The following is a 22,974-nucleotide window of genomic DNA, read 5'->3' on the forward strand; positions in this document are numbered from 1 at the left end:
CACATTTGGATCCTGCCCCCATTGTGTTTACAATCTGCCAGAGAAGACAAATAAAAATAAATAACCACACTACAAAAAAAGTGATAAATTATGAATAAAAGGAGAGGAATTCCAACTAGGGAAGGAGCAAAGGCAACAGAAAGTTAGGGATGGGCTCTCTGAATGGGGTAGGATTCAATTAGGAAAGAAGCACAAACAAGTATTCAAGAAGGGAAGAGCCTGAATAAAGAAGTCAGAAATAAGCATCATTGCAAGCACACTGGCATCTGAAAACTTTAAGCACTGTTCCTAAAACTTTACCCAGGAGGCTTCATGGAAGAATTACAACACCCCATTTTGAGATGGGATAACTGATCCATGGAGGGTGTTGAGCAACTTCCGCAAGGCTACAGAGTTAGCTGGGATTTGACCCCAGGGAGTCTGGCTGTGGAGCCTGAGTGCTGGTTCCTCGGCCACTCTCCTACCACACTGGATGTGCACAGGGAACAGGGTGACGGAAGCATGAGCTTCACGACAAGGGAAAGAAGGAAACATAAAGCTGGATATGCAGGTTACTTTGCACAGCAGGGAGAGGAGGCTTGAACTACCCCAGGCATGGAATTTAGATGTTTTCTTGTTGGCAAAACAGAACTACTGCAGGTTTCTGAGAAAGAGCTGAGCTTCAAGAAGATTCAGCTGATGCCGAAGTACATTAGGGGAGGGGAGGAGAAGGGGGGGGTTGTTAGGAGGTGGTCTGAAACTAGATAGGAGGTAAGTGGTAATGGAGGCCGGAATCGGTAGGGAATGAAAACAAGGGGGCAGACTAAGAGAACTTCAGGAGAAAGCACACAGAAGTCTTGACAACGCCACCCCATCTCTCCTTGGTTCGCCATTCAAGGCTCTCCACAATTTGTCCCAAACACTCTTCCAAACTTATGATTCACTAAACATGTTCCATGCCTCATTTTCCACCTGGTCTTGATTGTGTTCCTTTATCCAGGGATATTCTGTACTTTTTCACTTATTCCCCTTATACTCCATATGTACACATCTGGCCCATTCTTGAATGTCCAGCTTTAATGCCATCTCTTCTGTAAAACCCTCCTGACTCTCCTCCAGCCAGAATTAATGGCTCGTTCCTCTATACTTCCATTGTTGTGTTGGGGCACTCAGTCATGTCTGACTCTTTGTGAGCCCATGGACTGTAGCTCGCCAGATTCCTGTCCATGGAACTCTCTAAGCAAGAATATTGGAAGCAGCCATTCCCTTCTCCAAGGGACCTTCCTGATCCAGGGATCGAACCTGGGACTCTTGTGTCTCCTGCAATAGCAGGCAGATTCTTTACCACTGAATCACCTGGGAAGCCCTCCTTTACTCCCATAGCACTTTGTACTTTCCTCTGGTCTAACACTCATCCCACTTTGAATGCACCTCCTACAGCACAGTTTACTTTTCCACAGAATCAAATCCAAAAGCCAGCAGGGCATTCAAGGCCTTCCATAAAAGTGGTGGTTATCTGTACACTGTTATCTTTATCACTTGGGGACTTTCCCAGTGGCTCAGTGGTAAAGAATCTGCCTGCCGACGCAGGAGATGCAGGCTCGATCCCTGAGTCAGGAAGATCCCCTGGAGAAGGAAACAGCAACTTGCTCCAGTTCTCTTGCCTGGAAAATTCCATGGACAGAGGAGACTGGTGGGCTACAGTCCATGGGGTCACAAAAGCTGGATGCAACTGAGTGCATGCACGCACACACCTTGACCGATAGATTATGGGCATCTTAAGAACACAGGCCTTCTTCTTTGTATCCCACCACAGCATCCTGTGGCGGTGGTGTTTAGTCGCCAGTCGTGTCCAACTCTTCGCGATCCTGTGGACTGCAGCATGTCAGGCCTCCCTGTCCCTCACCACCTCCTGGAGTTCCCCAAGTTCATGTCCACTGGAATGGTGATGCCATCCAGCCATCTCATCCTCTGACACCCTCTTTTCCTTTTGCCCTCAATCTTTCCCAGCATCAGGTCTTTTCCAATGGGGAAAAAAAAACCCACATGCCTTGTCATGGCGAGTGGCTTGCGTAACTCAAGCTACGAGCTTTGCCGTGTAAGGCCATCCAAGACAGACGGGTCATAGGAGAGTTCTGACAAAATGTGATCCACTGGAGGAGTGAATGGCAAACCACCCCAGTATACTTGCCATTAGAACCTCATGAACAGTATAAAAAGCATCCTGTATATACACTGAATTCAATTATCCTGACAAGCAACTGTCATGATAGGATTGAAGGTGAGATGGGCCCCACTGAACTCTGGTGACACTGTAGGTATTTCTAGACTTTTCAAAGTGCCTGTAGCAGGGTTAAAATGTCACTATTTTGAACCACATTTTAGAAAAGTCTTCTGGAATTAAGCATTACATATTTCCCCATGAGAGTCAGAAAAAACCATGTTCCCTTTAGGATTCTACCTCAGCTAGAAAGATCAAGCTCAATCGCTCAAAAGGGAATGAATCTAAAATCTTGCTTTCTTCGTTTTTATTGACTACAATATAATCTCTATGAGATAACTTGGGAAGCTTGCTCTACCACATTGAAGATGACAAGCTTAACTATATATTCTTAATAGCAGTTCACTGGTCATATGTGTACTGTAATGGAGAAATTATTTACATATTGGAAAAAGAAGATTTTTATAAACCTTTCTAAAATATAATCATCAATTACTCCGCTTATTTTCCATAGAGGAAAAAGGCTTTATACTCAAAATACCAAGTTTAGACAAGAAACAAAGACATACCTAACCGCATATATCAGATGTTGAAGCTATTTCCCCATCCCCAGATATGAGTAATCTGATTTAAAAGCACAACTGTTTTTAGCCACTTATATATTAACTGTTGGTGGGCTAACAGGTTCCCTCATGGGTAGCTAGCCCCTCCTCCCCATTCCAATTTGTCACAACCTGTGCACGCACATGCACACACACATACACCCTTCAAAAAATTATGGGGATAACAACTGCTTCTGAGAAGGTGGAAATAAAGGTCCCCAATGATTAATTTATGCTAGCTAGAAGTAGAACATGCACGAAAACTTCTGTTTAGGGTCCATCCAGCCTTTGATAGGACCATGAACAAAGAACACCTGGATGCCACCATTATAAACTATCCTGACGTAGTACATGCAGAGCCTTGGACACAGTGAGTACTCAGTAAGTGTTAGCTATCATTATCACTGATACTCTGACCAGTAATATAACCCTGAAAAAGCCTAAATATTGTAAGAGATAAACAGGAGAAGTTTCTAACCAATAATGGAAAAAAACTATGGAAAGTACTTTGTCTTTTATAAATAGACTTTATTATTACATATATCTATTTGGACAGATTAGATTTTTTTTATATGGGTTAATTCTTACTCCTACCCTAAGGTCTATATAACAGCAGAAGAGCAGAATAAACCCAGTCCACAGAACATGGAAGTGACCCTGCGGGATTAATAGGAATCAGTGGACTACACTGTATAATTACGTAGTGTTGAAATGGAAAATAGAGATAATTATCCTCCTCAACACATAAACATACACACCCATTCACACAAGGACTTTCAGATGTGTTTCTGAGAGAATGATCCTAATTCTTCATGAACCAGTTACTCACCACAGCAAAGACAAAGTCAAGATACTTGATGTTGCTGCTGCTCAACCTGAGCAGAGCAGTTTGAGGTTGGCAGCTGCCAGTAGCATTGGTTGTGTTGGGATTGATATTAAAAACTGAAGCAACCTTTAGGGGAAGAAGAGGGGAGAAAGGCATAGATTAACCATAAAAATCTATAGCAAAACCTTATATTCCAATAAGATCAAGTTCATGGAGAACAAAAACTCCTTTTGTCTCCTGGATATTTAAATGTATGATGTCTTACTTTCAAAGCTGGTACAAGCCCCTCAAGCTGTAACTCAGCAGACTTTAAAAAAAAAAAAAAAGGAAGACAAGAGGGAAGCTTCCTCAAACAATGAGCCAAATGAAAAGACATTTTTTATGGAGCACAAGAGCCATCTGTCTAGCTTGTTTAAGTCCCAAGACACTGGAAATGGGATCGGTTCGCCAGAACGCCCTCTGTAGGCCCAATAGAGCTTTGCAAGCAGAAGTGCCGTTAGGCACTCCTTTCTCTATATACCATTCAAATCATCAAACAGCTGGAGAAACAGCTGCACTCTTCCAAGTTTACAGTGTTAGTCACTCAGTTGTGTCTGACTCTTTGGAACCCAATGGTCTGACCACAGAATTCTCTAGGCAAGAATACTGGAGTGGGTTGCTATTCCCTTCTCCAGGGGATCTTCCTGACCCAGGGATCAAACCAGGGTCTCCTGCACTGCAGGCAGATTTTTTACCATCTGAGCCACCAGGGAAGCCCTCACATAAAAGTGTGAAGGAGTTGTATTTTTAAACTAACTGAAACAAAGATCAACTGCTTGGACTTCCCTCGTGGTGCAGTGAATAAGAATCTGCCTGCCAATGCAGGGGACTCAGGTTCCATCCCTGGTCCAGGAAGATCCCACATGCCATGGAGCAAATAAGCCCGTGCGCCACAACCACTGAGCCCCATATGCCTAGAGCCCGTGCTGCACAACAGAGAAGCCACCACAATGAGAAGCCTGTGCACAGTAACGATGAGTAGCCCCCACTCACCGCAACTAGAGAAAGCCCACCCAAAGCAATGAAGACCCAGCACAGAGAAAAATAAGTAAAAATAAATAAATAAAATAAAATAAAATAAAAAACTGCTCATATTGTGACCTGGTGACGGGAAAAGAATCTACACCCCAAAGAGTCCCTTAAACTAATAGGTTTCCTGCTGGCCAAGACAATCCTTTGACAGCAACATTAACTCTTTACGGTTGTATTAACTCAAATTAGTCACAACTCTACAAGACAACATCAGATCAGTATTTAAAACTCCATCAGTCTATTACACCACTCTTGGGCTGAAGGCTGGACCCACTACATTGGAAAGGAGATACAGAAAAGAATGTATCAATAGAAACAGGCAACTATACCTTATCATGAGTAATGTTCAGCTGCAGCCCCATGGTAGCCAGAAGACAGGTACCATTGCTATTTACAACTGAATAGGATCCAACCACTGGTTTTGTTGGAGATGGCGCCGTGGTGGGAACGATGGGCATGGCAGTGGTTACAGTTTTATCTTTATCACACAAAAACTCTAAAACATACAAGGACAAAATAAACTGTTTAACTCATAAGGTCAGGGAAGAGCAACATATTTCTCAAAACAGAAGTCCAAAAGGATTATATTCGGGATAAGGAATGTCTTGAAAGTGTTATTAGTATTTTAAACTAAATGAGGCGGAGGTCCTCAAACTGCTGCTTCACATGCAGACAATCTTTAAAAAGTTATGACACAGCAGATGGGCTCCAGACACATACAAATGCTTTATCTACTCACATGTGGACACACACTCATCTTTTTATACCCTTTATTCCCCCCCAAATTATCACCTGCTTCTGAGATGAAAATCAGAGATTTGTTTGAAAACAGTTCACCCCTACGTTAAAAAAAAAAAAGTGTTTTTAACTAAAACAACAGTTTAAAAATCACTGAAGGATTTAAATACAAATGAACCTTTTATCTGTGTTGCCCCTACAGCAAATCATAGGCATTTCAACTTCTTAGGAAGTGTTGGTCGTTTTCCAGAACTGGTGGCTGAGAAATTAATGAATTTCCAATAAAGTCATGTAAAAGTTACCAAATCAATTTATAAAAGTCAAGATTAGAACACAGAAATCCAATTTCTCAGCTTTTGTCTGGGATCTTCAAAAGCTTAGAAACTGAGGATCAAATGCTATTTGAGGATTTGTTCCAACCAAGATTAGGTTTTATCCACGGAGAGCACCAGAGGTAGGGTATTTCAGAAAATCATTCCGCCACATGTCCATCAGAAACCTCAAAGTGCAAGCTCTACCAGAATAAGGATTGCCGTTATTTATAAAAACTTTACAGTGCAATGAAGCTGTAAGTATTACCATATAAATGCTTCAGATGATACTTCAACTAAAGCTTCTTGGTATACTCTCATCTTAAGTCAGGACCCAAGTACAGAAACGTCTCACCTGTTGTGCTCACTGTGCCATTCTGGACAAACGCTTGTACATGAACATCCCAATAGTGCTGGACAACATCACTTTTTTCTAAGGTTGACAAACTACTGCATCTAAAGATGTCATTCAATGGAATCTTGAGTGCCACACGATTATTAACAGTAAAAACTCCTGTAAGATAAGATTTAACAACAGCTATTTCCAAGAAGGTAGGAGGAAAGTGATCATATAAATACATAGACTTTCACCTTTTCTGTATGCCTGCCCCACCCAACTCCTGAAGTGACAACAGACAAGGCCTGTTCAGGGACCGACAAATTCACTGTGGCTAAAAACAAGGGGTTAAGAGGAAAGGGGTGATGGGGATTAGGAAGGAAAGATAAGTTGCAGGTGGTCACACTTTGCAGCATGTTCTATGACCTAAGGACAGGTTGGGCATTGTTTTGTTAGCAATAGAAGGTGAGTTTCAGTTTTTAAAGCTGGAAATAACAAACGTGTCATTTAAGGAAGACAGCAAAACTGTAGAGGTCAGGCAGAGCAGAAAACTTTTTAAGCAAAGTCATTTAAGAGGTAAACTAGTTAGTAGGCTAATGACCTGGTTAAGGGGAAAGATGAGGGCTCCCTGGTGGCTCAGTGGTAAAGAACCCACCTGCCAATGCAGCAGACACGGACTGGCTCCCTGATCTGGGAAGGTCCCATATGCCGCAGAGCAATCGAGCCTGTGCTCCAGAGCCCACATGCTGCAACTACTGACGCTCGTGCGTCCTATGGTCCATGCTCCACAACAAGAAGCCACCTCAATGAGAAGCCCGCACACCACAACTAGAGAGAAGCGACTGGTCACCACAAGTAGAGAAAAGCGTGACAGCAACAAAGATCCAGCACAAAAATAAATAAATAAAAGTATAAAAAAGCAGGGGAGATGAGGAGTTGCCTAAACCAAGAGAGTGAGGGGCAGTAAGAAGAGAGCATGCGTGCGTGCTCTGTCATGGCTGACTCTTTGTGACTCCCTGGAGTGTAGCCCGGCAGTTCCTTCTGTCCATGGGATTTCCCAGGCAAGAATTCTGGACTGGGTTGCCATTTCCTCCTCCAGGGGATCTTCCCGACCCAGGGATTGAACCCACATCTCCTGCACTGGCAGGTGGGTTCATTACCACACTGATCCACCAGGGCAGCCCAAGAAGAGAGCAGAGAGGCAAATTGAAAACACATATCTAAGGCAGAGGCAACAGGACTTAGCGACAAAACAAACAAGAGAGATGGGATAATCAAGGATTATTTTTGTGCTACAATCCCAAAGTAAGTGAAAGTAACTAAAATGAGTTTTTGAAACCTCTTCCTGGACAGAATTTAGAGACTACTCCATTTTAGGAACATCTCAGAATACGAAAGCAATAAGTTACTGCCTTTCTGTGCAGTTATTATAACGCCTATAGTGAAATGCCAAAGGGAAAAAAAAATTTAAACCAATGAACCAGAACAGTTTCCTCCAAAACCATTTTTCACTGTTAACTAAGTGAACAGATGTCTGAACTGGCTGTACATAGACAGACCTCTAAAAACAAATGAGTGCAAAAACAAGTCATAGACACCAGAGTTACATTATAAAACTGTCATTTTTAAAATGATGTATTGTGTCTGAACATATATTGACATATATATTAGTCAAACACAAACACATAGACAAGAAGGCTACACTCCTAACTCCCAAGAGTGGTCCCTTCTTGGGAGGCAAGGAGGAAAATGGCTCTGCGGAGTGGGTACAAAGGAAACCTCTAGAGTACCTGGTAAGGTTTTTTATTTCTTGAATTAAAACAATGAGGCAAATATGGAAAAAACAGCATTAGTTCTAGGTAATGGATTTATGTGTGGTTCTGTTATTTCCTGTACTTTTCTATTTCTACACTGTAATTTTTTAAAATTTTTCATTTATTTAACACCAAATACATTTTGTATTGGGGAATAGCCGATTAAGTGAAGGGACTCAGCCATACATATACATGGTGGCTTAGACGTACAGAATCCGCCTGCAATGAGGGAGACCTGGGTTTGATCCCTGGGCTGGGAAGATCCCTGGAGGAGGGCGTGGCAACCCACTCCAGTATTCTTGCCTGGAGAATCCCCATGGACAGAGGAGCCTGGCAGGTTATAGTCCATGGGGTCGCAGAGAGTCAGACACGACTGGGCGGCGAAGCACATTCTCCCCCCAACTTCCCATCCAAGTTGGCATATAACACTGAGAAGCATACACTGTATTTTAATCATGAAAAAGAAAAAAATTAAAGGAAACAGCAGGAGGTAATTCCCTGGCAGTCCTGTGGTTAGGACTCCAGTCTTTCACTGCCAAGGATGCGGGTTTAATTGCTGGTTGGGGAACTAAACTCCGAGAAACTGTCGCACATCCAAAAACAAAAAACAACTTCAAAGTCACTTCAATTACCAGATGCCTAAAAATAGGATACTAAATTATTTCTAAAAACTATCGACAGTTTAAGGGAGTCATTTAAAATCTCAAATAGATTCAAATATTACAGAAGCTAGCAATAAACATTGTAGCTTCCCTTAGTCAGGAAACTAAGACCCCCACAAGCCATGTGGTACAGCCAAAAAAATGTTAATGCTGTTTAGTAGCTCAGTCATGTCCCACTCTTCGCGACCTCATGGACTGTGTCCCACCAGGCTCTTCTGTCCATGGGATTTCCCAGGCAAGAATACTGGAGTGGGTAGCCATTCTCTTCTCCAGGGGATCTTCCCAATCCAAGGCTTGAACCCACGTCTCCCGAGGTGATAAATAAATATATAAATAAAAAATGGGGGGGAGAGATCGGTGTTAACATTTCAAAGTCCACAATCTTCCCATCAAATCTGTCAGATTAACCCCCATCTGCTTTTACTGCCGGAGAAGGCAATGGCACCCCACTCCAGTACTCTTGCCTGGAAAATCCCATGGATGGAGGAGCCTGGTGGGCTGCAGTCCATGGGGTCACTAAGAGTAGGACAGGACTGAGCGAGTTCACTTTCACTTTCATGCATTGGAGAAGGAAATGGCAACCCACTCCAGTGTTCTTGCCTGGAGAATCCGAGGGACGGGGGAGCCTGGTGGGCTGCTGTCTATGGGGTCGCACAGGGTCAGACACGACTGAAGCGACTTAGCAGCAGCTTTTACTACCACCCCACCTTGGTCTAGGTACTTATTACATCATCTGTTGAGTTCTATAACAGTCTCTTAAGCTGTTATCTCTGCCTGTAGTCTCCTCACTTCCCGATTAATCCTGCAGAACATTCTTTATAAACTACTGTCTCTTAGTTTTGTTACATCATTCTCCTGCTTAAAAATCTAAAATGGTTCCCCAGTGCCTACCCCATCAAGCTAAAAGCAGTTCCTTGGCTTCTAAAGCCCCCTATTAATTTAGACTCATTGCACCTGGCCAACATGATTTTCCTTCTACGATGTACAGCCTCTATTTTAACTGGGCAGCTCTCCAATCACTACTGCACATACTGTGCTTCCCCCTGCTGGAAATACTCTGCTCGAAATTCTCCACTTACTAAAAATCTACCATTAGGCGAAGTTTCAGCTCAAGCCCTCCTCCTCTACACCAAGCTTTCTCACTCCTCCATTGCATGACGTCCTCTGCTTGTCATCAGGCCCTCTTGTCCACAGGCATCCACTGATGGGCTCAGGGACTATATACCATAGGTAAAGTTCACTCTGCACCTTGAGAAAGAGTCTAGAGCTTTCCTCACATTGTCAGAAAAGATTTATGAACCCTCCATCCCAAAAACACAAACCAAAACAAAACCACACAGATCTCAATGCTTTCCAATTTTTCCATGTATACTTGGGAAAAGAACTTCACTCACTTTTCTCTCCAACTAGTTCTTAAGCTCCTTGAAAGTTAGGGGCAAATCCTAATCCTAGTTCTGAAAGACAATATACAGCAGAAAGCTAAATATACAAGATATCCAATAACAAACTTGCTTCAGTTATCCTCTCAAACTAAGAGATCAGTAAAAACAATACAAAACAAAAAAACCACTAGGATTTGATTTCTGAGTCTCAGTTAGTGATACTGCCCATGTTTTACATGAGCTCATTCACTTCTGGGTCTTTAAAAATATAATCTTTCGATACTCCATAAATCCAAATGAGTTACTCATCCCTCAGACCAGGCAACTGAAGCCCATCTACTTGTGTTTCTGGGGTCAGGATGAAATACCATCTGTGAGAAATGCCAAGCTACTAGGAACACCATGTTAATATCCCAACCTCATTGGAAGGGAAAGAAAGGAGGGAATTATATTCCTAACAAGACTGAAATCTCCATTATCCATGCCTTCAAAATATTTTAATACACATTTCACTTCTAGTAAGTTACCAGAGCAGCTTTCCTGGTAGCTCAGTTGGTAAAGAATATGCCTGCAACGCAGGAGACCTGGGTTCGATCCCTGGGTTGGGAAGATCCCCTGGAGAAGGGAAAGGCTACCCAACTCCAGTATTCTGGAGTTACCAGAATGGCCTAATTCCCAATGCCTTCCCAAGCTCATTTTGACCTAAAATTGTCTCAAAATTGCAGCAAATGTTGACTTCAGTCATCTTACCTTTTTTTTTAAACAACTTTTTTCCCTTACGTTTTTTACTTTACAGTCAAAATCCTATATATAAACGGTAACAAGATTCGAAGATGAAGTTTTTCTGCTGGTCTCAGGTTATTAAACTTGTACCCATTTAAAATAGTTATCAGTAAAGGATTTTCACATTCATTCAACACTTATTGACTGCCCACTATTGAATGAAGTAAATAATAGTAGTTATGTGCCACAGACACATAAGTTCAACAGACTTTGGTTCAAACACCAGCTTACCACTTACCAGCCTGTGTGACCTTTGGGAAAGATATCTAATCTCATCAGGCCTGCAAAGCTGAGATGACATCTACTTCCCAGAGTTGCTGTTAAGGCTTAAGTGAGATGCTGCTGGCAACATACTTAGAGTACTACACAGTACACAGCAAAGCGTCAAGCAATGACATCAAACATCCTCACTGTGTCAAATACTATGCTGTGCAAGAAAATCCAAAGACAGGACATTTCCATTCCAATTAGGGAGACAGACATGCATAAGCATGGCCTTTTAATTATTCACATTGTTCATTATTAATGAAAAGCAAGAGAACACAAACGCAATCCAGTTCTTAAGGTTACCTTTTTCCTTCGCATCAGGAAATGTTGCGTTATCATTAGTGTCGTAGGAAAATGAGATGCTGTCGACTAAGTAAGTAGATGTAGATGATGCCTCTTTTGTAAAATTCACAATCCAGGAAAAACCAGACCCAAACTGCACTGCTATTTTAGGACCATTTTGGTCATCCCCACAAACGCTTCCATTGTAGGCTGCAGCATCAAAGTCTGAAATGGTTACAGTTTTCTAAAAGAAAAAGACATCTGGGGCTTAGTCCCAAACAGGCAGCAATGAGAACAAGCATTTCCACCGTGAGTGCCACTATGAAGTTGATATCACACCCCACTAGCCATCCTGGCCCGTCTATGCTGACGGGTTTCCGATTCTTTAACTACACACCAGTCCTTCTGGACAAATTCACGTATGTCTAAAAACAAAAGGAAAACCAGTCTGAAGTTCAGCTATTGACTTAAAAAAATATATATCAGTCTGTAAGCAGGCAGGATCTCAACCAAAAGAAATAAGGCAAAAAGGATTGAGAGGATAAACCCACCTCCACCCAAAGGAGACTTTAATAGCGAGCTATTTAGAAAAGCTTTGATGTTAGTTCATGTTAAAAAATTATAGAAGTAGTTAGAACTGAAACACCATAGTCTTCAGATCACTGTCCCTTAACCAACTCCAAAAAGCCTCCAAAGAACTGATGAATTAAAATATTCATTCCTAAATAAAAAAATTCACTCCCAAACTAAATACAATATGTTCAAATGTACATGCTAAATAAAATAGCTCCACAAAATGTACATGGTGTTAGTTAACATGAAATTAAATTTGTATAAATGAATGCAAAGGATTACAAAAACAGAATACAATTAAATTCCTACTATAAAACCCAAAGAAAAATAAAAGCACTTACATTATGCTTGTCTGTGGTCTCATAGCGTATTGTGAAATTCATCTGCCATTTTGCATAAAGGCAAGTGGCTTTTGATGAATCTGTCAAATTAAGTTCCAATGCATAAGACGAGACAGTGCCTAGATTAAAAACAATAAGATTTTTAAATTGGACTACAAAAACATATATAAAAGTAAGCTCTATTCACCCCTAAAGTTCAACCTAATTATCATTTCCACACTCTGTGCCTTGCTAGTTTTAGGCAATTATTACTTATTAAGACTTTTGTTTTTTTTAGGTAAATGAGGTGACGGGGAAATGCGGAAGTGGTGTTTTCTCAAACCAGCTGGTGCAACCTTCTCTATAAAAATAATGATAGCTCTGATTTCTGCGATCTTGGTGCTTTAAATCCTGTCAAACTACATGACCTATGACACTGAGAAGTCTTGGCAAACCTTTTTATTCTGATGTAAAAATGTGGGCCAGGTCTAAGCATGTGTATCTCGTGATCAAAGGAAGCGTATTGCAAAGGTCGTTAGATCCACAAGCAAAAAGTTAATTTTTATAAACACAACGTTCATCATTTCAGTTTCATTTTAAAACCCAATCGATTAGAAAGCCTAATTCATCTTTTGACGTGGACTCAAAGTCCCTTCCTCCATTCTCAACCTGCTACCTCTGTTTTTTTAGCAGAGAAATCTTTCAGGGACAGAAAAGCTTTGGGGATTTTCAGTTACCTTGACTCTGATCTTCTACAGTAGGTTAAATGGGGGACATCACCTATTACATTGAAGAGCCCAAGGACTCAAAACACGATATGCCAGAAAACACACCAGCAGCATAAACGATGGACCACCATCTAGGGATTTTCTTCACTGTCTCACCAAGGGGTGCACTGTTTCCTGTTGAGATAGCTGTACAGCCTTGAATGATACCCAAGCATGCCAGCGTCCCCTACAAGTGGGGACACGCTCTAGACTATAGAGAATCAAGTCCCGAAAGGAATACCAAGAAGGCGTGCCTCAGCAACAGCTTTCAAGCTGTACACAAAGCCCGCGTCATGCTCTGGAGACCAAGCTGCCTCGCCAAGCCTGAATCTGATATGTCTAAGCTCGTGGTCACTGACAATGCCTAAATGTACTGGCTACCGGCTCCAAAAGACCTGTGAGGCCTAAGTAGGTTTTATAGCCATTCTTTTCTCAGAACAATCCGGAATGGAGCTACCATCACTGATCCAAGGCTACCCTGCAGTGGTGTTGAGAACTGCAGCTCTGAATTCTGATCAGCTGGAACACATTCTCTTGGTCTGTTTAAAGTCCCCCATTTTAACATATTCTCCTTGTATTCAAAGTATTCAAGACTTCCCTAGGAGTGCAGTGGCTAAGAATCTGCCTGCCAGTGCAGGGGACATGGGTTTGATCCCTGGTCTGGAAAGATCCCACATGCTGCGGGACCACTAAGCCCATGTGCCACAGTTACTGAAGCCTGCGAGCCCTAGGAACGGTGCTCTGCAACCAGAGATGCCACCACAATGAGAAGCCCGAGCAACTAGAGAGTAGCCCCCACTCATTGCAAAGCCCACACAAAACACAAAAGACCCAGCACAGCCAAAAATACAATTAAAAAAAAATTCTTTGTTGATTCTGAATAAACTCATTAAAAAAAAACCAAAACATTCAAAACCATCAGAAACAACCAAAAAAGCCTGCCATGTGTTAATCATTTTCTTTCCAAAGATATTAGAGTAGCAAACAAAACCGTGTGAAAAAGCACTCAGTATCAAAGGATCAGTATCAAGGGTGGAGGACTCGGCTCTCTGGAACAGAAGGCAAAGGCAGTTGTCTGTATTTGCCGCTACATCAACATCAAAACGACAGAGGATGAGATGGTTGGATGGCATCACCGACTCGATGGACATCAGTCCTTCTGTATGTCCATCGAGTCAGAGCAAGCTCCAGGAGTTGGTGATGGATTATTTTTTTTTTTTTTTGGGTGATGGATGTTTTGGATCTGTCGAGTTTGAGGTGACAGGCATTGAGTAAAAGTGGCAGCTGGGGGTGGAAGAAGACCTCTGAAAGCACAGTTCTCCCAGGGAGCTGGGTTGTGAAGTCAGAAGACAGAATGTGCTGGGCCCTTGGGTAGGTGGATAGGCTGTTTTGATGTTAGTTTTGATGTCAGTTGCTCAGTTGTGTCCGACTCTTTGCGACCCCATGGACTGCAGCACACCAGGCTTCCCTGTCCATCACCAAACTCATTCCCCCTTTCTCAGCCTCACTGGCTTGAAAGGAAAGGCAGCACCCTGTACAGTCACTCAGGCTCAAAATGTTTTGGGAAGTGGCTCCTCCTTCATTCTCTTTGTTGAGTCTTGATTTTTTTTTCCTTCCGATTCCCTCTGAAATCCAATCTCTGCCTTTAATTTCTACTCCAACTCCACCAACACACCCCTAACTTACTACAGATGCCTCCTAGCAGCCCCTAGAGGTGTTGTCAGATGAATGGTCCTTAAACATCTCTTCCTCTCAGGATACTGTCTTGTTCAAAACCTTTTACGGGCTCCAAAATACCCATCCTAGAATTTAATGCCTCTGCCTGACTTTCAAAGTAACCTTTAATCTTGTCCCACCCTATTCCTTCAACTTCTTTCAAGGCCATGTTCCCAGAACACACCCTTCAATCCAGCTGAACTTGTTCCACTGGACCCATTCGCCACGCTCTAGTCAACCTCTGTCCCAGGCTTCTACCGTTCCTAACATCTGAAATAGACTTGTTTACCTGGGAGGGGATTTCACTATTTCTGGCTGTCCCAAAATCTACAACACCCCCGCCCTTTTTTTGAAAACAATTTCTGGCCGATACCACGCCCCCCCCCCCCCCCCACTGTAACAGCTAAAAATGTGGCAGGGGCCAGCCAGCAGGGCAAGTTGCTGCTTAATACTTGGCGGCGGCAGTGCAGCTCAGTGGCATGAGTTTGAACACTAAACTTGGCTTAAATTCTGAGTAATCCACTGTACCTTTCTTCCAACGTGAGTTTTTTTTTAATGTGTGATGTGTAACATACATACAGAAAAGTGTATAAAGCATACATACAGAAGGGATTTCAAGTGCATAAAGTATGCAGCTTGAAGCATTTTCACAAACTGAACCCACTTGTGTCAGGACGCAGAACATTCTAAGTGCTCCCTCGAAAGTTCCCTCACTTCCCCCTTCCAGTTACCAATTCCCTTCCAAGGGCAGCCAACAACCTGACTTCTAACAAAGAGCACAGTTTACTTTTGCCTGTTGTTCAACCTGATGTAAATGAAATCATTCACTATGCTCTCTTTTGTATCTGGCTTCTTTCATGCAACACTATGTCTTTTGAGATTCACCCATGGTGTTGAGCATAATCGTGGTCTGTCATTTCTAATTCTGTATCTACATACAGCCTTCCTGCATTAGGTCAGTACTCCACTGCATGTCTATGCTACTTCTTGTGGACATTGGCAAGAGTTTCCAGTTTTGTTCTATTACAAATGGACGCATCAGTGAACACAGGTGTGTGTTGTGTGTCTATTGGGTATATGTTTAGGAATGAAACTGCAGGGTCTAAGGGTATGCACATGTCCCAATATCCTTTTAAGAAATTCCTTTTCTGCTTAAAAATTGATGAGATTTAATTTCTGTTGTTTACAATAAAGAACCCAGGCTGATAGGCTGTCCATTTTTCAGCCACCATTCTCTCCTTAAAGATTTCCTGACTATAACAGCCCTCAAGGGGCAGTCATAGTGCATACTGCCACACTTCCATATATTTTATACTACCCTGAATTATTCAGTTAGTTTATGCCTGTAAATCCTGTCTCCTCTATTACTGTAAGCTCCAAAACAACAGTTTTCAACTGTAACTTTGCAACAAACTGATATGCCAGGGTAAATTATAATATACAGCAAATAAATTGTTAGCTAATAAAAAAGTACCAAAGACCGTGAATGAATGATATACACGAATAGATTCAAGATTCGCTTTTGATAAGGTCTCTGCTACTCATTTGAATTCTAATATTCTCCCTTAGGCAGATGATCTTATCTATGCACAGCCCCTAGGAGTGTGTCTTTTTTATGAATGTCATCCATCACAGGTGTCAGGGAAGGGGAGACTATATCTATTACTTTCCTCTATCTCCCACCATCCCTAGTAGTGCTGAATATATTAGATTGTCAATAAATACTGATTGATTATATCCAGGTGAAAATACGATGCAATCAGGACCTGGAACACAGCTTAATCTAATTACAGGAAGTCTAAGCCTTCACCTCTTCCAAATCATGAACCCAACCCATCAGTCTTCTGGATACTCCCCTCAACCCCTATGTCGGTTTTTCGCAATACATTTTGACATGGATTCAAGCTAGGAATAATGCTTTTCCCAGAAGTTTATAGTTGAAACATTTACATTTTGGTTAAAAAAAATCTTCAGCAAGCCACTTGCATTCTATCGAAGTGTCTGATTTTAGACTGCTAAGTCGCTTCAGTCGCGTCCGACTCTGTGTGACCCCATAGATGGCAGCCCACCAGGCTCCCCCATTTCTGGGACTCTCCAGGCAAGAACACTGGAGTGGGTTGCCATTTCCTTCTCCAATGCATGAAAGTGAAAAGTCAAAGTGAAGTCGTTCAGTCGTATCTGACTCTTAGCGATCCCATGGACTGCAGCCTACCAGGCTCCTCTGTCCATGGGATTTTCCAGGCAAGAGTACTGGAGTGGGGTGCCATTGCCTTCTCCAGATTTTAGACTAGCCAACCATTTTTGTCTAAAAGGCCTTATGACATTAAAAAACACAGCTGAATATATCCTAGAGTGTGTAATTATAGACCTGAGCTTACTCTCCAAAGGGGCTGGGGGCGGGGAGGCAAAATCAACTTTCCCAAATGCAAATATCCTCTTGTTTCCAAAGAAATCCTTTATAGGTTCTTTTAGGACTCTGGTCTCTAAGCATGACACACAGCAAAAAGTGGCTAGGTTTTCCTAAGTCTTTTCGATCCAAAGTGTGATTGAAAAATATACATTTGTAAACAATATGGGGGTGGGGTGGGAACATCATAATAGTGGTAAAACAAAACCAATAAAAAACAATTATCTAAGAGGCAATAGTATAATGAGACAATTAAAGAGACCCATCACTGGAGCTGAAGAGCTAGAATTCAAATCAGGCAGTCCAATTTAAACACTGGTTGTGAGATTCTGGACAAGTTAACGTTGCTAAGAATTGTACAGTGTATTTCTCTAACACATTCTCAGAGCTAAGAGACCTCTGCCATGCAAGTTAGAGATTCCAACAAAAGTTTCTTTTTCCCTTTTAAGAAACACAGCACCTAAAGGGATCCCTTCCCAAATTTTCAGTATGTCTACTTTCACTGTATTAAGTGATGGACTCTTGTCCTCAAACTCTGATATCAATTCAGAATGAGGTTGAGCAAAGGATCTTAAAAACAAAAACACGAAAAAAAATCAGGACATAGGCACACAGCATCTATTTACACTTTGTTTTCAATGCATAGGTTTGCTGAGTCAACCAAGTCAAATCAACTGTTCCTCAATTCCTAATGTAAGTACAATTACCACGTGGTAGTAGTTCCTGATACCCTGGATTCTGGTAAATCTCTTAAAAATTAAAAAAAAATAGATTTCAAGCTATGAAATATTTTTTTAAGGTCAGAGAGTGGGTAAGGAAATAAAAGATTTCCATTCAACTAATGGAAAGTGCTTATTGCTGAGTGGTGTTGGGCAGACCTCCAGAATTCTTTTTCAATGCACAGCAGGATACCAACAAGTACTTATAAAGTACACTTTTGGAGCTGATGGGATCTCTGATCACTTTAATCTGAAATTATGATCGAAATGCTTTCATCACTACAGGAGGAAGAGCAGTCTTCTTGCACCAAGGATCACTGAATTCAGCTATAATGCTGTGAAATAATCCTTCATCACAAATTCCACTCAAGGATATAGTGGAAGAAACCTGTACTCACGGGAAATATGTGAATATCTATAAATCCTATCAGATGTGATAACCAATGACCAATAATAAGCCTGTCCTTTCGAGTATCTTTATTAAAACTAGAATAATTTCAGGAAAACGGTGAAACCAAAGTTATCAGTGGTAAGGCTACAGAAAAATCTCAGTGCTTACTTTCTCATTTTTTCAATCACCTCCAAGAGAGAGAAACTGGTTCTTTGTGAAAATCTTATTTATTCTCCTCATCTAGGATGTTCTGGTTCCCCAGGTGAACCTTCACTACCGCTTAGGTTTATGCGAAAGGATATAGGTAAGATGGGGCTTCCCTGGTGGCCTAGCGGTAAAGAATCCTGCCAACGCAGGAGACGCGTTCAGTCCCTGGGTTGGAAAGATACCCTGGAGCTGGAGAGAAATGGCAACCCACTCCAGCATTCTTATCTGGAAATCCCCTGGACAGAGGAGCCTGGCAGGCTACAATCCATGGGTCGAAAAAAGAGTCAGACACAACTTTGCGAGTGAACAACAGGTAAGATACCAGCATTATTATACGGGATTATACTTTAATCAGTTGGTTTATAATCATTTGTACAGCTTAGCACTGATCTTAAAGTTCTTGCAAAGCCCAATGTAAGGTTTACAGAAGAAAAAGGTAACCAACTTAATCTAGTTCACCGATGTCTCCCCAGCACTCACCAACAAAGACCTTCAACAAAAGCCTACTGAGTTAACCCCGTGCCCCCCAGCCCTGTGCCAGGGAGGCAATAGGAAGTTAGCAGTACAGCAGACAGTCTCCACTCAGAGACTAAATCCACAGAGACTTCCCTAGTACTGGGGGAGGGGGGGCTGCTGGGGGGAGGGGGAATAAAAGGGTGGAAAACAGGCTAGCCTAATAACCTAGGCATTTGGACAAGACAGGACTGACTCCTATTCCTCCAAATAAGTCACTTGGGCTGGCCTCCTTCAAGTCTCTGCTCAAATGTCACCCAACAACAAAGGCCTCTGACCACAAACGTCAAAGAGGGTTAACCCCACCACTCCCTTCCTACCGGCTGCTGCTGGCTCTTCTTCCTCACATCCTGCCTCATTGCCTTTACCTGTTTATTGCACTCTGTAAACTCTATTCTTGACCTGAGGGGCTGTCTTCCCCCACTAAGAGGTAAGCTCCCTGAGAGCAGGAACCTGACCGTCTTCTCCATTGCTCTATCGACCCCTTTTGCCTAGTGGCTTCCATCAACAACTGTGGGAAGGAGAAACTCCTCTACCAGTGAAATACACACTTGGGAAATTTCTATCAGGTTTTTCCCCACCCAGAATAGCCTCCACCCTATAAAAACCAGAAGTCAGACTAGTTATGGGAATCAGTAACCACGGAACTCTGAAATCTATAATGTCACAGGGAAACATAAGCAATGATGCTAGGAAAAGTTTTTCATCCACTACTCTCTAACGCCTCTAGGTAGCTTTTCTTCAGATGTTCTCTAGGCAGGTCAATTCATTCCAATAAATACTAGCATAATTTAATCTTTGTGAAAAAGGCCAATACACAGGCTCTGAGAATTCCTTTCTATACTTACTCTAAAGCAGCTATTTTTAAAGAGCTACCTGGTAGAGCTGGGAGAGAGTTATAAAGTTACCAAGTGAAACCAGTGCACTACCAGTTAATGAGGTCATAAATCCAGGAACAAATCCTCCTCCCTGGGACCCTCTGCAGTGCTCAGAACAGTGTGAATTTCACAGCAGATACTTTATTGACTTTCCAAAAAACTATTATTGGTATCCACTTTGATATATAAAGGTAAGGTGCAAAATCCACCAAGCAACTGAAGAATTGCTAAATTCTTAAACACACACAGGAGTTTGAAAATCTTCCAAGAGGATGTTAGTCCCAAACAATAAATGGCAAACTAGCAGATGAGCTGATGCTTTTTTTTTAATGTGCTTCTTTTCTCCTGTTTATTTTCTGCAATGAGCAAGTACTGCTTTTGTAAAAAGAACACACAAAAAAGCTTTCATTAAAAGGAAAAAAAATGACAAGCAAGCCAACAAGACAATGAATTTTTCCCCCTTTCTCTGAACAATAAAAGTGTTGTTTGTGCTGATCCAATTGGCAGAGAACTACTGATTACCAGATGCCTTGGTCAGATGTGTTCTAGTCACTGATAAGGTGCTTCTCACTGTAAACAATCCTCTCATAGGGTCATTTGGCCTCCCTAAGTGCTTCACAGAGGAGTCAAGGCTGCACATTACATTTGAGCAAAGCTCCGTGGCCCCTTTCAAAAGGGCTAGAGGCTTTCCTGCACTAAATGCACAGCTAGATTCCCTTCTGGCATCAGGGCCCCTTTACTCTCTTATCCACTGAGGACCTCAAAGGGCTTTGTTTATGTGACTTATATCCATTGTTACTTGCTGTACTAGAAATTAAAACTAAAAAAAAGGACTAAAACACGTCAGACCCATGAGGGTGGTGATGTCATCACACATTCTATAGCTTCTGGAAAACTCCACCGTACTGAGGAGCGGATGAGTGTGAAAAAGACAAATATCTTAATTTCAGTCTGGAAATAGTTTTCATCTGACAGGAACTTCCCCCCACCCCACCCCCAAAGATCCTTAAGAATCACTGGTCGATCCAGACCCCTTCCAACGCCACAGCTTTGGAGCCAGACTCCTCATCCTTTGGCACTCCTGACATTCTGAGATGGGTCATTCCTTATTGGGCGGGGGGGAGGGTGTGTGTGTGCTGTCCTGTGCCTTGTGGGATGTTTAGACGCACCACTGCCCTCTTCCCACTAGATGCCAAAAGCAATCCCCAGTGATAACAACCCAAAATGTCTCCAGACATTGCTAAATGCCTCTTGGGTGAGAATCCACCATTCCACGTGTTGACTTTATTCTTCTACTGAAATGTCAATTACAAAATGTGTGCCTCTCACTGCCCTTCCCCAGCCCCTAATGTATCTATTTCTTCTCTATTCCCATCTGAGTCTGCCCCTTCTGGTCTTTTATTAGGTCACAAACGGCAAGAATCAGGTAGTAACAAGCTCAGAATTTATCAGGACAGGAAGAAAATTCTGGTCAAAGTTCACCTTTCAGGTAGTTAAAGGCCTCGGGGACCTAAAGCGTTCTGGTCGGGGGGGTGGGGGTGGGGCACGGGGCGCTCATAGCGCCAGCAGCCAGCCAGCCATTCTTAGGACCTAGTAAAAACCCGATCCTTAGAAAATGACCTGCCCTCCTCCTCCTCCTCGGAAAACCAGGCGGTAACAGGCCAGTTGTGTGAGAGAGAAGAAAAGGAGCTTCTGAACGTAAAGTGGCAGTGTACAAGACTCAGATACACCACCCGCAAAACCTCAATATCTGAGGACCTTTTTTTAATCAGTCTAGCTGGAAGGAAGTAATAAAACTGGTTTTAAAAAAATAAACAACTATGTCCTCAGCACTTCCAAGTCAGATATTCACTCCCCACCGAAGTTGGTATTCACCCGTTTTAGTCTCCAGAGATTGGGTACATCGAAGTTTTCTCGTCTGGAAATTGCCCGAGCCACCGTAGCTCCCCCTTCCCCATCAACACTCCAAGTACCAAACCCCAATTTATCTCTCTAGAACCACCCCTCCTCCACAGCGTTAAACTCCTGCCCCAACAAGCCTCTTATTGCTCCTCAGAATCTCCCCCTATCTGTCCCCCACCCCCCCTTAACCCAAGCTTCTCCACGCAGGCAGTCCCCTTCCCTCCTCAGTTTCCTCTCCCGCCCCACAGGTTCCCACCATCTTCAAAACTCTTCCTTGATCCTAGGACCAGGACTCTAATTGTCCGTGCCACCCCAGAGTCCGCACGTACCGCCCTCCCACGCTCACCTCTCCTTAGCATCGCCCCCAAGTTACTCTTTCCACCCCCAGTGCTCCACTCCTCACTCTTCCCTGCCTACTCCCTCGGCGTCCACCCCCACCCCTTGCTCTTTTTTATTCTCATGGGCCCTTGTCCCTCGCCATCCCTCAGTCGGGCCTTCGCTAGGTCACTGCTCATCACCTCGGGCCAAGCGCCAACGCCCAGTGTCTGTCATTCAGCCTCTCAACCCCCTCCCCTCCGGACCAGTCTTTCAGGTTACTGCCTCTGAACTGGGAGCCCCGGGCCCAGGATCAGGGACTAAGAAGAAGGGCCCGACAACTCACCCAGGACGAGGCAGAAGAGAAGGAACCCACAGCCCGGAACCGGGGCGAGGCGGAAGCACACCATGATCCCGGAGAGCAGGCGGCGGCGACAAGAGCAGCGACAGCAGGGAAAAGGCTCGCTGAAACCTGATAGGAGCGCTGATGACCACCGACCACAACGCTGCAAAAGCCAGGACTCGGCGCTTTCAGCGCGGGTCATAAGACCAGGGGCGGGGCTCTTTCTTGCCTTCAGCCAATCTGTGCGCTTGAAAGAGGCCCTAGGGGTGGTGATGCTTGGGCCCAGTGGGCGGGGTGACCACGCCCTGGCTTTTTGGTTCACAGTCATTTTTATGCTCCTAAGAGATGCGCGCGGACGGCCCTTTCTGAGGTTTTTTTAAGGAGAGACGAACTTTTTTTGGGGGTGTAGCTAATATAGATTATTTCAATTCTGACTCTTTGAGAATACTTTTGCTGGAGTAAAAATGGTTGCTAGGTATTGCAACGTCATACCTACAGAAATAAAACAGGATTATTCTCCAAACACCGTTGCCCATGCAGTTCATGTCGTTAAAAGGACAAGGGAGCTAGAGGGTGATATGGAGTCAGTGAACACCAGAGCAGGCCTTGAAGTTCACCTAGTTACAACACCCTGTTTTTCAGATGGGG

General features: G+C 43.0%; 1 protein-coding gene across 3 annotated transcripts in view; it reads right to left on the reverse strand.

Annotated features, from left to right (window-relative positions):
- LAMP2 (lysosomal associated membrane protein 2) overlaps positions 1–22,607 on the reverse strand; it is a 47,558-nt gene extending 24,951 nt beyond the window's left edge. For 2 of the 3 annotated variants that reach the window (XM_070292055.1, XM_070292056.1), the window contains exons 1-6: positions 22,330–22,607; positions 12,190–12,308; positions 11,297–11,519; positions 6,104–6,262; positions 5,029–5,195; positions 3,632–3,754 (exon numbers count right to left, since the gene is read on the reverse strand). In XM_070292055.1, the coding sequence (XP_070148156.1) occupies positions 3,632–3,754; positions 5,029–5,195; positions 6,104–6,262; positions 11,297–11,519; positions 12,190–12,308; positions 22,330–22,528 (990 nt within the window). In that variant the 5' untranslated portion in view covers positions 22,529–22,607. The remainder of the gene's footprint in view (positions 1–3,631; positions 3,755–5,028; positions 5,196–6,103; positions 6,263–11,296; positions 11,520–12,189; positions 12,309–22,329) is intronic. The other variant, XM_070292057.1, reaches the window with a different exon arrangement.
- Between the last annotated feature and the right edge of the window lie 367 nt (positions 22,608–22,974).

This window comes from Ovis canadensis, chromosome X, assembly GCF_042477335.2.
Source record: "Ovis canadensis isolate MfBH-ARS-UI-01 breed Bighorn chromosome X, ARS-UI_OviCan_v2, whole genome shotgun sequence".
NCBI classification, from domain to species: domain Eukaryota; kingdom Metazoa; phylum Chordata; class Mammalia; order Artiodactyla; family Bovidae; genus Ovis; species Ovis canadensis.